Genomic DNA, 16,760 nt, shown 5'->3' with positions numbered 1-16,760 from the left:
GTGACAGCGCTGGGAGGTGGCGCTGGAGCCCAGCTCCGGTAACATCATTTTGCATGGCTCTTCAACCCCCAGGACCCTGGAGGGGTTTGCAGCACCATGGGGACACCGGTCCCCATCTCTGCCAGCGCTGTGACCCACGTGCCTGGGCACTGCACGTCCCCAGGGCTCATCCTGCCGGGTCAGGGCCTGGATGGAGCCCCGGGGCAGCTCCGTGGGTCCGGCCCAGGGACAGCAGCGCTGGCACTGGGCTCACAGAGCTCCTGCCCTCGCCCCGGCCATGCCGAGGGGGAAGATTTACAGGCTGTCAGAGCCGGGGCCAGAGGTCAGCAGGGGTCAGAAAGTCCATTTCAGTGAGGTCAGTGTCCACTTCTTTCAATCTAATGAAGCCATTATTTGTGAAAGCGGCCGCTTTGCCGGCGATTCCCTTGAAGCCGAGCAGGGCACAGCGACCGGCTCTGAAAGAACAGGAAGGAGTCCCCTTCCCTTTCGCATTTGCCATTCAACAGGCCCCGAAAACAAATACACCACACACAGAAATATGACACAGGGCCGGCGCTGCTGCGGGGCTGTGACACCGGCACTGGGGAAAGGACGGGATGGACAGGGATGATGCCTGGAAGTGCCGTGATCGGGGATGTGGCTGCGTCATATGGACGGAAAGTCACTGAGGATGGGCAGAAATCGGGGGGTGCTCAGGAAGTTGCTGCTGCCTTTAAATAGTTACAGGAAAATGCCTCTAGGGCCACTGGTCACTCCTGTCCATCAGGAAGGGGCTGGAGGGGGAAGCTGGTGCAGCGTGTGGATTATTTTCTGAGGGATTCGTTGTGGAGAAAGCAAGGGCTCGTTCCTCACCACGTCCTTCCCTCATGCCCTCACACCTCTGCATGGGAGCAGAACATGCAGGCTGCGCCCTCCCCTAATCCCGACTGAAATGGGGAAAACTGGGAAAGAGATGGGATGGAAGCAGGGATGAGCTGAGAGGGCTGGAGCCATACAGAGGGGGCTCCCGTAGGTCTGGGGTTATTTTCTTCCCTCTCACCCCAGTTATCCTACAACCGACAGGAAAACGAGGATAAATATGCAACCCTTGGAGCCAGGAGAGGGGGCCGGACGCATCCCTGCTCCCACAGCCACCGGGATGATCCGGGATCCCCACCCGAGCCGGCTGTGAGTGCCAGCAGAGAGAGCGGGAGCGTGAACATGGACACGCACTGTGGTTTCCTTCTTGCCAAGAAGGCCACCAGCCCCGTCCCCTCCACCAGCCCTGTCCTGAACTGGGAGTTCTGCGGCTGCCAGCGCCTGGTCGGGGATGGGAGTGGGGATCCCACAGGAAAACCCTGGCCAGACCCTTTCCTCCTTCTGCTGCAGATGAGGTGCTGCTCCTTGGCTTTGGGGAATCGACTCAGGACCGACGAGAGAACAGCTGAGTTTCCTCCCCAGCCCGGTTTATACCCGTTAGGACCGGCGTGAAGGTGAGGTGACACCCTGTGACACCATGTGTGGGTGACTCGTGGCACCTCCCACTCCACCTGCGTCCCGTGGGACGCGGATTCACCTGCACCGCGGGAGCTGACAGGGTCCTGGCGGGCTGGGGAGCTCCCGGCAGCTCACCGTGGGGTGTCATCGCAGACAAAAACCATTCTCGACCTCTTCCTCCCCCTCCCTTGCCGTCCGTCAGTGGGAGTCCAGCGGGGCTGCTCGGCTCTGTGGGGAAGGGGCAACGAGGAGCCCGCGGGTGTGGGGCAGAGGGAGAAGGAGGAAGAGCAGGAGGAGGAAGGGCCCCGGCAGGACCCTGGACAGGGCCGCGGGTTCAGCACCACGGCCAGCGGCAGCGGCCCCGGAGCCCTCGCGCGGGGCTTCCCCACGCGGGATTTCCCCGCCGGCACCGGCCCGGCCCGGGGTCCCCCCGCGGGCGACACCGCGGTCCCCGCCGTGCCCGGTGACCGCGCAGGGCCCTCCCGAGGCTCCGCTCGGTGCCACCACGCGGGACTCGCCCCGCGTGGGGCGGCCGCGGTGGGCGCAGGCTCCATCCCCCAGCCCCGGCTCGCCCCGGTTCGGGGGCACCGCCGGCTCGCCCCGGTTCGGGGGCGGCGCGGGGGGACCCCCGGGCACAGCCCGGGAGGGGCGGCGGGAGGCGCTGTGCCCCCGCGGCCGGGGCATTGTCCGCCGCCGGAAATGGAGCCGCTGGTCACTCGCCCTTTGTCCCCGCCCGGCCCGGGGGGCGACGGGCCCCCGACACCGCCCCGGCACCGCTCCCCGCCGCCGGTGCCGCCGGGACGGGGGGAAGCGCGGCCACGGGAGTTGCGCGTCCCGGGGGTCGCACCGTCCCGGGGTGCGCGCCCCACTCGCGGGACACGGGATGGGGCTGGGGGCGCAGGAAGACCCCGGTGTCCCGGAAAGCCGCCCCCTTTTCGGTGCCGCAGCCCGGCCGGTGCGGTGCCGGTTCCCCCGTCCCACCGGGTCGCGGCTCGCAGGTGGCTCCACTCGTGGGGAGGGGGCGCGGAGAAACGACGTGGAAACTCCCCCCGATGTTCGGGGGTCCCACCTCCAGCCCCCCCTCCCCGGGTGTCACCTCTTCCCTTGACAGGTGGCCTCGCCCCTAAGTGCCCTACAGCCCCCCCTCTGCAAATCCCTCCCGGAATGTGTCGCTATTACCGGGGGGGTTAATTAGTATCACGTGGGGACGGGATGGCGGAGCAGGGCCCGGCGCCCCCCGGCCCCGCGGGTGGGTCCTGGGGGGGGGGGCGGGGGCTGCTATTGTCTGCGAGAATTTGGGAGCCTTTGAAAAAACCCTCCCGCTCCCTCCCACCCCTATTGTTGGAGTGAAGATGGAGTCAAACCTCTCCCGGCTCTCTCCCGGCGGGGTCTAAGCTGGGTTTTTTGTTGGGTTTTTTTTTTTCCTCCTTTTTTTTTTTTTTTTTTTTTTTTTCCTTTTTTTTTGGCTGGCCTGATACCCTCAAAGCTGGCCGAGGAGGAGGAGGGAGGAGGCGGTAACAGCCACAACTCGGAATTTGCAAGCGAGTGTCGGGATGGGGTCTGTTTCCAACCAGCAGTTTGCAGGTTAAGTTATATTATTGTCGCAGCCCGCCTCGGCTCCGCGATTATTAATAACGACGGCAGAGCCCGGCTGGGGGGCGCAGGGACCCCCCCGACCCCGGCCCACCCAGTCCCGCTGCGCCCCGGCAGCGCGGCCGGGCCCGCCGGGCCCCTCTGCCCCGCGCAGCGCTGGGGGGCTCGCAGGGGGGGGATTTATCATTTTTTTTTCATCCCCCCCTCCAGCCCCAGGATGACCCCAGAAGTTTGGGGCCGGTGGTGGCTGCTGGGGGTGTTTGGGAGCGGGGGGGGGGACGGTGCTAGGGGGGATGCTGACGGCAGGGGAGAGTTTCTCCAGCATGGCTTGCTGGGGGCAGGGGGGTTTCGGGTTGGTATTTTGGGGGCGTTTTCCCACCCCTTTTTTTAATTATTATTTTTATTTTAATATTTTGATTTTAGAAAAACAATTTGGCTTTTTTTTGTTGCTGTTGCTTGTTTGGTCTTTTTGTGTGTGTGCCTGGGATTTTTAAATTTTTTTTTCGTTTTTAACGTTTTTGATGGAGAAACGGATTTAGGGCTCCCACTCCACGCACTGCCTGGGTCGTGCTGGCAGGAGCCCCCTTGGTTTCCTGGGGTGATCCCCATGCCCACGTGGAGGCAGAGCTCACCTCTCTGTCGGTTTTTTGGGGGGGTTGGGGATTTTTTTGGCATTTTCCAGCCTGGGTACCCCAGCAGGATTTGCGGTTCCTGCTGCGGGCTGCCCGACTGGGTGCGGGGCGGCTGGGCCGGGGGGGACCCGCGGCTCCCCCAGCCCCGCGGCTCAGCGGCTCCGTGGGTCTCTCGCCAGGTGCGAAGCCGGGCGAGGAGCCGGCCGGAGACTCGCCCAAGGCCGAGAACGAGTCCCAGCCCCTGCACGGCTCCGGCATCTGTAAGTGGTTCAATGTCCGCATGGGCTTCGGCTTCCTCTCCATGACCGCCAAGGGCGGCGCGACCCTGGACTCCCCCGTCGATGTCTTCGTGCACCAGGTACGGGGCCGGACCCCGCGTGGGGTGTCGGGGAGGGGACGGGGGTGCACCCTCCGGAGGATGCGGGGTGGGATGGGGACCCCTCCGCCGCCTCCCGGCGCGGCCGTGGCTTCCCCTGGCCCAGCCCGGCGCCCGGCCGGGGTTCCGGGGCGGGTGGAAGGGCGGGCACCGCCGCAGCCGGGGCTCCTCTCCGGGGACCGGCCCTGTAAGCTGATCCCGAGCGATTTCATTTTCCCGTCGTTGTTCCCTGAGGAGCCCCTCGGGGCCGGTCCAGGGGAGCAGGTGCCCGGGCGGGATGCGCCGCAGCGGGGACGCCGCTGACCGCGCGGAGGGACGCGGGGAAGGGGCGGCTTTACCCCGGGAGCCCCGAGCCTGCCAGGGATGCGGGACTGGGAGTTCTCCCGTTGGAGCTCATCCCGGGACTGGGCATCTCTGCCCGCGCCCCTTGTCCCAGTCGCGGGTGGCACAAAGGCGTCGGATTTGTGTCCCTACGGATCCTGTGTGATAGTGACAGTCCCGTGTCCGGATTTGACCTTGCTGAGCGGGGAAGCCCCACGCGTGTCGGGGACCCTGCACCGAGGGAAGCCATGGATTAGGGGCTGAGGTTGCTTGAACGCCCCGGATCTCGGGGGAGGATCTGCCGGGAGACCCCCCCGGGGGGCTGGGGGAAGGGGTTTGGAGATGGTGCCCGAAGCGGGGCCAGCGCTGGGAGGGGATGTGGGGCTCAGCGCCGGCTCGTGTGGACAGGGGGCTGTGTGGTGTCCCTCACCTCGGGACAGCGGCTGCCGTGGGGGTGGGGAGCAGAGGGACCAAGAGCCAAGGGAGCACGGGTGTTTTCGGAGCAAACACGGCGGGATTTTGCGTGCACGATTGAGAGCAGCATCGTGGTGCTGGCTCTGGGGAGTCCTGGACCAGCTGCCTTCAGTGGCTGCTGCTCTTCGTGGGCCCGAATCCCCCCCAAACTGGGTCCATCCTGTGGGCTGGGGGTGCAGGACTGAGCCCCTGGGGTGTGAGGAGCTCCTGGAGCGGCGGCTCCCGGGGGTCGCTCACTCCCTGCCCACGAGTGGATGCTCCAGGCAGGTCTGGCAACCCGGCAAGCAAATGATGGCCAGGGGAGATGCATATCCCTTCTCCCTCGGCTGTGGCGTGGGCAAAGTGCCTTGGTAGGAGCTGCTATCCCAGGCTAGGACACAGCCGGTTTTGGAGTCAAGGGCTCCAAATCAGCCGGGGAAAACAGATCCTGGTGCTCTCCAGAGAGCAAATGGGCCTTTGCATCTCAATGTAGCACAGCGGGACCCAGTGCTCCTGGGGAGAACCTCCCGCCCTTCTCCTGGGGGTTTATTGCCCCTAGACGGTCTGGTTTCCTGATTGCTCTTACATTCCTGCAGGAAAAGAGAATTAGCTGGACTCTGTCAGAGCATCCCACTGCTCGGAGAAACCCACAGCCTCCCGGTGCCACCCAGTTCCTAAGGTCGGGGGAGCCGTGGGATCCCGTGGGATCCCAGGGATGGTGGCATTTGGGAAATACAGGGAACTCTGGGGAAAAGCAGCTTATTTTGGGTAGCAGAGGGGTCGCGGGGGTGTGGGGGGTTCCTCTGCTGCAGCAAAGGGCTTTGCACCACCAGAATCTTTGGGCTGATGGAGAATCCTTCTCCTCCGGGTCGGCTTTTGCCTCCTGCTCCGCTCGCTGGTGGCACAAAGTCTCTGCTCTCCCGCAGAAACAGCCGGACGTGCTCCCGGTGTCTCTCCCTCTGCGGAGCATCCCGGCAGTGGCCTCTGCTTGGAGAGGGACCAACTCAAGCTCCCACCGCGGCCTCGCTGCTTTTGGGTGGCTTGCAGGGAATCGGGTCCTTGTCCCGCTGCTGTCCCCTCCCGGCATCCGGGTGCTTCCCAAAAGCCCGTGTCGGCTCCGCTCCCCGGGGAAGGAGTCAGGGCTGCGAGGGCAAAAGCCACCAAAGCCGGGGGGGCAAAGCTCAGGGCTCGGGGTGCCCTGCCCAGCACCCAGCGCCCCAAACCATCCTTTGGGGCTTAACACTCCAGAGCCCCTCAAAACCCGCTCCTTCCCCTCTTCATTTACATACGTGAATGATGACCCACAGGAAGTAATTGTGGGAGAAAGAAGGGAATTGGCCTCTTTAGATCTATTAAATCACTTTATTACAGGAACCAGGTCTGAATGGCCCCTCTCTGCAGGGAGCGCGTCTCCATCTCCCTCTGCCTTTATCTGATCACAAAGAGATTAAAATCTCGGCAGGACAGGAGACTAACAGGGCTCCTTGGGGCTGCCTTTCCCTCGCATTGTGAGCTAAAAATGAGGCATTTGGGTTCAAATGCCTCCCCTGGACACTGGAGATGGATTCATTTGGGGGCTGTGAGGAGACAGGAGGGATGAAGCAGAGAGGAGCAGAGCAGATCGTCCCGGGGAGGCGAAGGGCTGAGCAGCACCCCTGAGGAACCAGGGATCCCGAGGTGGCAGAAATTGGTCTGGTGATGGTGAAGACCCCAAAGCTGCAGTGGTCCCTTGGGATGTGGCTCCCGGGCTCTGAGCATCACTTACAGGAGTGTGGAGCTGCCTGGGAAGGCAACATGGAAAGAGGGAAAGGAGAAAAGGAGAAAATCAAGGCTCGGTGCCACTGGTTGGAGCTGGAGGAACAGCGTAGACCAGCAGGGGCTGGGATTTGGGGTTGGGGCCTGGCTGAGAACAGAGTGGAAGAGGGTGTCCAGTGCCTGGAAATCCTTGCTCTCCACAGCTTGGCTCTGCCTTTCCAAGCGTTTCTCCAAGCCAGCAGGTCTAAATCCCCGATAAATGCAGTTGTTTTTTTCTTCCTTTGCATGATTTTAGCAAGAAATTCTGCTGGGCACCGCGGGTACCCTGTGGTTGCTGTGGCCTCAGTGGCTGGTCACTGGTGCTTTGGTGACTTGGTCCTGCGTGTCCTTGCGGGGACTTAAAGCCGTGCCCGTGGTTAGACCTGCTGGGGCTGCGATGTGGCACTCCTGCCTTCCCGAGTGCCCAGGGCAGTGTGGGACTTGCTGGGCACATCCCAGCACGGGAGGGGCTTCTGTCCCCTGTGATGCCCTGGGTGTGGCCGTCCCCGGAGCCTGGCGGGGGTCGGGGCTGGCGGAGCAGCTCCATCCCGGCTCGGGCGGGCAGGGGATGGGATGAACGGGATGGAAGTGGCCCTTTGGACACGGGCTTTGGCTGAGCCGACCTGGGCTGTCACCCACCTGTGCCTGTGCCACCCCGTGCATTCGGCCAGGATAATAAAAATAATCATCCACGTGAGCGTGAGGTGCTTTAAAAAAATCGTGTTTGGAGGCAGCTCCATCCTTGACGGCGCAGGAGAGAGGTCACAAGGGAGTTTCTCTGTCAGGGAGCAGGATCCAGCCTTTCCCTGCTGCCTTCGCCCTGTGCTGGGGTGTGGGGCAGGGTCCGAGCAGGGGGTTTGGGTTGTGCAGAGCTGGGGGGGCAGCGAGGGGACGGGGAATCCGGCTCGGAGCAGCTGTTTGGGTCAGTGGGTTGGACCCGTGATGCTCCTGGAGGGACACGGTAATATCTCACTTTTCCTGCTTCCCCGTGTGCAGCACTCCCGTGTTTGCTGAGCAGGACCAGGGCCACCCCCAGCGCCGGGTGGGCACCCCGGGGCCCCGGCGTGGGCGGCTGCGGGACCGGGAGCACCAGAGCTGCACATCCCTGGGGAAGAGATCATGGAATCACAGATCAGTTCGGGTTGGAAGGGACCTTTAAAGGTCATTTTGTCCAACCTCCCTGCAACGAGCAGGGAACTCCCACAGGGATCCCCTGGGGTAGAAATGCTCGTTGGAATCTCTGATTTTTTAGGGGGGAGAGGGGTAGCAGCAATTTCTTTGCTTTTGTTTGTTTTGTGGGTTTTTTTAAATAACCGCTGGAATGAAATTGTATTGCGCCGCTTGTGCGCCGCGTCCTGATGGGAAATAGTGAAAGAGAGTGGCTTTATTCCACCCCTGAAACTCCCTCAAGACGCTCACACACACACAAAAAAAGCCTCCTGTCTCTGTCTAAAGATTAACTGATGGCCGCAGGCACATCCCTTCCCCCAGCTCCCCCTCCCTGCCCCAGGGAGAGAAAACACCCTGGAATGGTCTCCTAGATAATATGGCCCAAATGAATGGGATTGCTCCCGGGATGGAGTGGGGAAGGAGCAGGGGAGGGCTGGGATGGAGCCACTGCCTTGGCGAGCCCCTGCCCCTGCCGCCCCCAGCTCCAGCTCCGGCGTCTCCTTTTCCCTTATTCCCTTACTCGTAAGAATAAGCGGAATGGAGCTGAAATCACCGTCGGAAGACGCGCGGCTGCTCCCGGCCCTGTTCCTGCTTTAAGACAGGGGCACAAAATTAATACGCAGCCACTGATCCCAATACGCAGCCACTGATCCCAATTAGCTGCCCCTGGGAAGTGCAGGAGGGTTTTGGTGGGGAAAAATACAACCAAAGGAGCTAAAAGGATTTAGGACAGGAAACTGATGGATTAAACTGGGGTAGAGGCTTTTTTTTTTTTTCTTTTTTCCCCTCGGAATTGCTATCTGGAGTTTAATTTTACTGACTTGTGGTGGAAAACTAAGAGCAAACATCACTTTGGCAGGAAAATATCTTTATTTTGATTTTAGTTGAAATCGGGAGAGGTCCTTAGGGATGTTGCCGCAGATGACGGTGAGGGAGCCAGTGGAAAGCCTTGGTAATGTTTTGTTAAATCCCCTGTGCTCTCCCCGAGGGCTCCACAGGCATCGCCCTCCTTATCTCTGCACCAACCCCCCGGCGCTGAGGCAGGGCTCAGACGTACCCCTGGCACAGCTTGGCACTGCCACCGGTGCTCCTGCAGCCGCCCTTACCCCAGCACCCCGGCCCGGCTTGTTTTCCAAGGATTTCAGTTTAAAGGGCGCTGGAGAGCCGAGGTGCAGCGGCCGCTCCGCCCCAGGCCCCGCTGGACACAAAGATGGTTTGATTGAGTGGCCGGAGCTGGCTGGGAATAAACGTCCCCTTGTGTCGCGCTGGGGAGGCCCCGGGGACAATGGTGACCCCGGGGCCGGCCGAGCCCCTCCGGAGCCCGGCGGGGTGGGGGCGAGCCGGAGCCCGGCAGTTTGGGGGGCAGCGGTGGGGTTTGGGGCGCCCCACGGTGCCATCCCTTCAGGACGGGACACGGGTCCAAATGTGGGATGTGTGATGAGGGATTTGCTGGGTGTGAGGAAGAGGAGAGATGAAGGCACCCGTGTGCCGGGGGGACACCCAGTGCCGGGGGGGTGGGCAGAGTTCACGTGCTGCGTCTTTGTCTGCCGTAAATAACCGGGGATTGCGGGATGGGAGGGGAAGGGAGGGCGGAGGAGCGGAGAGGTGCCCGCCGTGATGCCCGGGGGGGCCGCTGGGTGAAGCTCTGCTCTGTCCCCTGTCCCGCCGGTTCGCTCTGGGCACAAGGAAATCCCCGCGTTAGGCTACGCTTCTTTTGGGATGGCGATGCTTTGTGACCCCGAGCCCAGGGCCACCCCACACCCCCCATCCCAAAACCATCTCCCCCAAGACTGACCCCTCGGCTCCCCCGAGGGACCCAGAGCCCAAACCCCAGCACCCAGCGGGCGAGCCCCAGTTCTCCCACAGCGGGCGAGCTGGACACAGGGCTGATGTGTGGAGGGGCTGAAGGGGGTCAGAGGGCCCGCGGCCATGCCGGCCACCCTTCCTCCCCCCGCCGGGGCCTGGAACTCCTGGAATTTGGGCAGCGGGAGCGAGGCCGCCGCCGGCCCTTTGTTCTCGCTGGCCGGTGGCTCCCGGCCCTGGCCCTCCCCTGCGCTCCCCCTCATCCCCAGCATCCCCGGCTCGCTCCAATCCCCCCCTTCCTCTCTTTATTTTTTGGGGGGGGGGTGTGGGTGTGTGGAGGCCTGGGAAGGCTCCGGCTTTGTGTGTGGTGTGGGACAGGGGCTCTGGGCCCCTTCCTTTCAGATGCAGGAGGTATGCAGCTAATTCAATGGGCTGCAGTTTGATTACCTATCTGATAACAGAGGAATGCCAGCAATGTGTGTGTTTTGGGAAGGGGGCAGGGGGATGCGCAGGGACCACCAGCCACTCTGCAGCTCACATCAAAAGGCTGCGGTGGGGGGGGAGAGCTGGGGCGCCCCAGCCTCTGTCCCCCACCCCCTTCCCTGGGGAGAGGGCGTTTCCTTTGGCCTTTTGGCGGAGGGGGCTGGGGGGGTGCTTGTCATCCTCACCCGTTCCTGGAAAATAAATCGCTTCCCTGTCATGTTGTGGCAGCTTCTGCCCCATCCCTCCTCTTCCTCGAGGTGGGGGTGACGGGTGGTCAGAGCTGGACTCTGGCAGTCGGGTGGCGGTGCCCAAGGTGTGGCTGGGCTGGGGGGGCCCAGCCCGTGCGTTGGGGTCCCCCCTGGCACGGCTCAGCTTCATCCCGAAGCTCCGGGCTGAGCGCCTGGGAGTTTTCATCCCCTCAGTGTAAACACAGCTGGGCCAGCTGGGGCTGTAAACGTCCTGAGAGGAGCCACGGGAGGTGGTTGGCTTCATCCCCTGTGCCACGGAGTGATGCTCAGCCCCTCCTTACCCCCTAAACCCTGTGGCTGCTGTGGGAGTGGGGTAAATTCCCCATCCGTGGTAGCTCCCATTGCCCAAATCACCCCACAGACTGGGGATGGGGCAGGGTGGGTGGCTGAGCCGAGGTGTTGAGGCACCTCTGGGATGTGCTGGTGCTTTGGGCACAGAGCTCCTGCGTGGGGGATGCTCAGCACAGGGCGAGCTGGGTCGGTGTTGGGGAGCAGTGTTTGGTCACGGTGGGGGTTTGCCAGGGGAAGGTAGTGCTGGGACTGCCCTGGGTGGGCAGAGGTGGCTGTGAGACTCTGTCATGTCCGTGTTGTCATTTGGGACCTCAGAGCTAAGGGTCTGGCTCTCCCTTTAGGCAGCAGGAGCAGGTCAGAGAGCAAGGAGGTTCCCATGTGGCCCACTCTGGATCCCATCCAGCAGGGAAGGGGATCCAGTGCATGGGAGTGACTTGGCCCAGCACATGGGGTCTGTCCCACCCTGAGCTGGACCCCCAGACACAGAAAGGGAGGGGAAAAGCAGCAGAAAAAGGGTCTCAAGAGTTGTTCCTTGAGCTCTGTTGTGTTGCCGTTTCTCTCATGTGCCCACAGACACAGGGATGCCCTGCAAGACCCTGCCAAGAAAAATTCACTCCTATAACCCAACAACTCCATTTCTTCCATCTCTGCTTTTACACGGGGTGTTTCCTCGCAGGTCCTGGTGAGGTTTGGGGTGAAGATGGGAGCAGACCGTGCCTGCCTGTCCTGTACAGCGTTCACACGGAGGCTCGGTGCGGGAAGAATGGGAGAACACGGCCCACGTGACGGGAACTCTCCGGGCCATGAATGGGGGAGATGCTCCATTCATAAATGCAGGGTCCTGCTGCAGCCGCGCAGGCGTTGGGAATCCCCAGCCGGCTGGAGCTGCTCCTCCCTCTGCCAGCAAATTCCCCTGAACTCGTTGCTCGTGCTCGTTTTGGCTCCGCTAGCAGAGCTGCGGCAAAGCCGAGCTGGAACTGCTGCCCGGGATGCAGCCGCCCTCGGGCAGAGCAGGCAGGGATGCTCACGGCACAGGGGGTTAAGAACTGCCCGCTGCATCACCCAGCTCTGCTCCCCAGGGATTTGTTCTGCTAAAACAGACAGAGCCCCTGAAAGTGGAGTGGGTTTTCCTGTCATCTCACAACCCCACTCCCCAGCCTGGATCGTTCTTGGCTCCCCTAGTTTGATCGAGTGGTGATAACTGATGTGGTGTTCCTGGAAGGAATGGGAGAAGCTCCCAGCAGTGATAATCCTGTGCCAAATGGCTGCTTAATTAATTATTGCAGGCAGTTAAAGGGCTTGAACTGAGGTGAGCTGCAGTGGGGGGGCTGGCTTCCAGCCTCCTGGCCTTCTGCAGGTCCTGCCACGAGCTGGGTTCATGTGATTGTGCAAAGCCTCGAGATCCTTTTGTATTTAAAAAAAAAAAGCAAAAACAAGGGACAGGCAGAGGAGACATGGGCAGCTCTTGTGCCACGGGAGGGGTTTGTGGTGTGCCTGGAGAACATCCCAGCTCTGTGTTAACCCCCATCCTCTCCCTGTGCCCCCCCCAGAGCAAGCTCCACATGGAGGGTTTCCGCAGCCTGAAGGAGGGCGAAGCTGTCGAGTTCACCTTCAAGAAATCATCCAAAGGTTTGGAGTCCATCCGGGTGACCGGCCCCGGGGGCGTCTTCTGCATCGGCAGCGAGAGGAGGCCCAAAGGGAAGAGCCTCCAGAAGCGCAGATCGAAAGGAGACCGGTAAGGGCCAAGCCAGAGCTGCTCCGGGGCAGGGGCTGAGCCCTGTGGGCACCAGGAGCTGCCCGGGCACCCCGGGGATGGGCACGGGTCTGGTGGGATGGGCAGTGACCCTTCCTCTGGGAAAGCAGCTTCCTGCAGCGGTTAATGAGTGGCAGATGCAGCTCGGTGGGGAAAGGGCAGGGAAGCAGCAGGGAAGGGGCAGAGGTCAGGGACACCCCGGGCGGCCGCTCCCCTCGCTCGGAGAGCCGTGCTGGGCTGGGGTAATTTTCTCCAAGAGAAACCCTTCCTTGTGGGAAGGAAATAGCCGGACGTCCTGACAGCGTCTCCCACGGTGAGATGGGAGCCCCGGGGCAAGTTTCTGGCCAGCCCTTCATCCCCCCTCTCCTCTCCCATCCTCTCCATCCCGTCTGCCTGGGGATGCCTCATCCCAGTTTTCCCAGTGGATACTGTCCACCCCACTCAGCTGTTCTCATAAACAGGTTTTTAGATTAATCAGAAAGGAATTGTGAAGGAAAAGGAAAGAGAAAAGGGTTGTGGCCGTCCTTCATGGGTGCGGGATTTAAAACGGACACGAGGCAGCTCCCTCTGCCCGCGCTGCTGCCGTGTGAAGGTGGCACCCATGGGATGGGTGCTGGGAGGCACAGCCCTGTGAGAAGCCACGCTGGGGGCTGTCCCCACACGATGACAGCTGGGGATGTGAGTTGTTCCTTTGCCCGTTCCTGTGGCACTGTAACCCCGGGAGCGGGGTCTGGAGGCACAGGAGCCAGGGCACTGATGGAGCCAGAGGGGCAGGAACCCCCAACATCCCAACTTTGTCCCCAGTGTGTGGCTTCAGTGCAGGGGTTTGCTGCCATCTCCTGGGTACCAGCAGCACCACTGAGCCCCAGCTGGCCGTGCTGGAGCTGGGGCTCTGCAGGGACCAACCCTGGGGCCACCACCCACCCCAAAAGCTGAGCCCAGCTCTGTCTATGAAGCCAGATAGCTCCCAGGTACGGCCAAAGCATCCTCCCACCTCATTTCATTTCTCCTCCCCTCACACAGGTGCTACAACTGCGGTGGGCTGGACCACCACGCCAAGGAGTGCAAGCTCCCGCCGCAGCCCAAGAAGTGCCACTTCTGCCAGAGCATCAGCCACATGGTCGCCAACTGCCCAGCGAAAGCACAGCAGTCCCCCAGCTCTCAGGGAAAGCCCGCCTACTTCCGAGAGGAGGAGGACATGCACAGCTCGGCCCTCCTCCCCGAAACCCGGGAATGATGGTGGGTGGCAGGGAGAGGGGGGCTTCCACCGGGGTGAGAAGGCTTTGGCAAGGCAAGGGGCAGCCGTGGGGCTCGGAGGAGGGAGGGCAGGGGAAGGACTGGGGAGGGCAGGTGGCAGTGCTGGCAGCGGGGACCCGGTGTCCCTGCACAGACCTTTCCCCCCAGTCCCAGGCTGGGAAAAGCCCTGTTATTATCAGGATGGCTTGTTCCAAAAACAGGGGAAGGCAGCACCCAACACACCTCTTCCCACTAAAAAACCTGAACATATTTGATTAATCTTTATTCTTTTCCTAAGTTAAGCCAGGCGGCCATGGCTTGGGGAGGAGGAACAGAGGGGCAACATCCCAGGGAGGAACTCCAGGCTCCGGCACAGCTTGGATGAGCTGCAGGGGACCCGCTCCTGTGCCTGCCCCGGGAGGGGGGCTGAGGGAAAGGCTGCCTGGGGAGCACCAGGGAGATGCCCATGGGCCAGTCCCGTGGGTCCCTCTGCTCCTCGTGGCTTCTCACTTTCAGGGAAGGTGTGAGGATTTAGTTTTTCCACGGTTGCTGACAGCAGCAGAGCCCGGATTTGGACTCAGTCTGGGAGGAAATGGGTCCTCTCTCGGGGCTGAACTAACACCACCCATTTGTAGGATGTGAGCTGCAGCCTGGGGGAGAGCAAGTCACAAGAAAAACACTTTTTTTCCCCTTAATCCTTCCCAAGTGCCAGCCCAGAGAGCACAAGGTGTTTCATGTAGCCAGCTCTTCCCCTCTCAGGCTTCTCCTGGCATCCAGAACGTGGAGCTGGGGAAACACCTCTGATCCTCCTGCCCATGCCGCGCTGCAGAACCCGCTGGCTCTGGGGCTGAGCCTCTCCAGGGACAGGGGACAAGGCTGTCCCGGGTCAGTGGCTGCTGTCTCCCCTCCCCACAGCCCTTCCCAAGTCTTGCCTTTATTTATTGGCCCCGGTGGACCCCTCTTCTCCCGGGGAGCCCCCCGGCCGTGCCGAAGCCAAGGCCAAGTGAAAGCTGCACTAGGATGTGCGTGAATGACGTATCTTTGGGTTTGTTTGTCGTCTTTGTTTTGGGTTTGTTGTTCTTTTTTTTTTTTTTTTTTTTAATATAAATATTCTGGTTTTGTATTTTTGTATATTTTAATCTTTAAGAAAAGAAAAGAAAAAAAAAAAAAAAAGGAGAGAAAGGACATAATTCCTGCAACTTATTCTCAGGTATTCGAGCAATCTCAGGGATAAAATGCCTCTGTAGCCCAGTGCTGGACAGAGAGGAGGGTTTTTTCTAACAGCACAAAGAAATGATGAAGTTTGTATTGGAAGTGTAGATCTACCTCACTGGATGTTTGCTAGGTGGGCTGACGTGTTGTCGAGCTTTTCAAATGTGTTTTTGGTATGTTTGGGATTTGTTTTCTTTTTAACTGTATTTTAATGGTCTCTTTCCCTTCCCCATGCACTGATGGAGGCATTTGGGTCTGTGGATCCATGTGTGGGGATGGAGAAGCCAGGCAGTGCCATGGGCAGGGAACAGCTGCTAGAGCCCATGTTGGCTCCCTAACTCCTGATTTTCTCCCAGCCTGGTGGCTTTTGAGGACTGTCTTCTGTTTCTCTCTCCTGTTTACTCTCACACGTCCCCTCCCTACCACCCTGATGGGAACACTCCAGTCCACCCCGTGCCTGAGTCCTGCTGCCCACGGGCTGGGATGTCACACAGGCTCCCAGCAGGCTGGTGCCGTGTGGCTGGGGGTCAGGATGGGGGTCCCAGGCCCATTAAGGGGGACATAGGAAGAGCAGACAGTGACCAGGGGGTGTTGGGAGACAGGGTTACCCTCAGTCCCTGCCCTTCCTCACCCCTGAGCTCAGGGCCAGCTGTCCATGACCTCCTGGGATGAGGGACCTGGTTCCACGTCCAAGGGAGGTGCAACTGCTCCGTCTTTTTCTTCTTCCCGGCTTCCCTCAAATGCTGACTCACCATGGCTGGGGGAAAGTCTGGATCCCAGGTTTTGGGGTACGAACCCTCCTCTTTGCAGCCCAGGGGGTGGCTGGAGCCTTCCTAGGGAGGGCGTCTGGCCGTGCTGGTGTCCGGGCGCAGTTTCTGCTGGTTTTTAGTAGCAATAGGTTTAGATGTGGGGCAGGGCCGGATCAGATGGGAGCACCGACTCCATCCCCAGGGATGGGGGGCTCTGGAGGCCTCGCTGAGGCTGCTGGAGCCTGGCAACCCCTGGCACGTGGGCATTGAGGGGGATGGAGAGCAGCCCCCAGCTGCTCCCCGCCCTGCTCCAGTAGTTTATGGTGAGGTGGTGGGAGAGGGGGGAAGGACTTCCAGTTCTTGACTAGCAACGGGGTCTGTACAAAACTGCTTCAGGAAAACAGCTTTAGTCTGACGGGGTAAATGCAATAGAGCCTTCGGGGGGGCTCTTGGCCTCCCCCCAGCACCTCGGCTGTGCCAGGGAAACTGCTGCCCCCTCATCCCTGCCTCTGCCCCCTCATCCCTGCCTCTGCCCCCTCGTCCCTCCCTCTGCCCCCTCGTCCCTCCCTCTGCCCCCTCGTCCCTGCCTCTGCCCCCTCATCCCTGCCTCTGCCCCCTCATCCCTCCCTCTGCCCCCTCGTCCCTCCCTCTGCCCCCTCGTCCCTCCCTCTGCCCTCTCGTCCCTCCCTCTGCCCCCTCATCCCTGCCTCTGCCCTCAAGGATCGTGTAGGACCTTTCCTCCCCACTCCCACTTTAATGGTTTGGTGATTTCTCTGCTAGATGTCTAGTGTGTGTAAATACCTCTAAATCTTTCCACTTTCTCTCAGTATTCTCCTTGATTATTGTTTACAAAAGTAAGAGGGAAAAAAAAAAAAGAAAAAAAGGAAAAAAAAATAAAATACCCAAAGCATCTAATAGGTTACGGACCAGGGAGATGGAGCTGCTCTCCCACACAGAGCTGCCAGGTGGGAGCTCTGTAACCATCCCCATCCTGGGCTAAAGCAAATAGGGAATCACTCAGGTTTCCCCCGGGGTGCTGGGATCTAAGAAAACAGGGATTTTTATCTGTGGTGGGAAGCCACACTGGAGGAGATGGGATCGATTCGAGTCTCCTTGCGTTCTCCATTGTGGTTCTTCCCTTATCTTGACAATAATTAACTAAATTGCTGC

The 16,760-nt window shown here is 60.9% G+C and overlaps 1 protein-coding gene across 1 annotated transcript; it reads left to right on the top strand.

The window, feature by feature from the left end:
- Positions 1-3,029: 3,029 nt before the first annotated feature.
- On the top strand, positions 3,030-13,630 carry LIN28A (lin-28 homolog A; the record flags this gene model as incomplete). The annotated part of the gene is made up of 4 exons (XM_082296669.1): positions 3,030-3,060; positions 3,881-4,059; positions 12,191-12,375; positions 13,417-13,630. The coding sequence occupies 4 exons, from the start codon at positions 3,030-3,032 to the stop codon at positions 13,628-13,630; spliced, it is 609 nt and encodes a 202-aa protein (XP_082152795.1).
- Positions 13,631-16,760: the final 3,130 nt, after the last annotated feature.

Source organism: Coloeus monedula (genome assembly GCF_965178545.1).
Source record: "Coloeus monedula genome assembly, chromosome: 24".
Taxonomy (NCBI): domain Eukaryota; kingdom Metazoa; phylum Chordata; class Aves; order Passeriformes; family Corvidae; genus Coloeus; species Coloeus monedula.
Note: the sequence above shows the minus strand (reverse complement) of the source record. Positions and strands in the feature narration are given on the sequence as shown.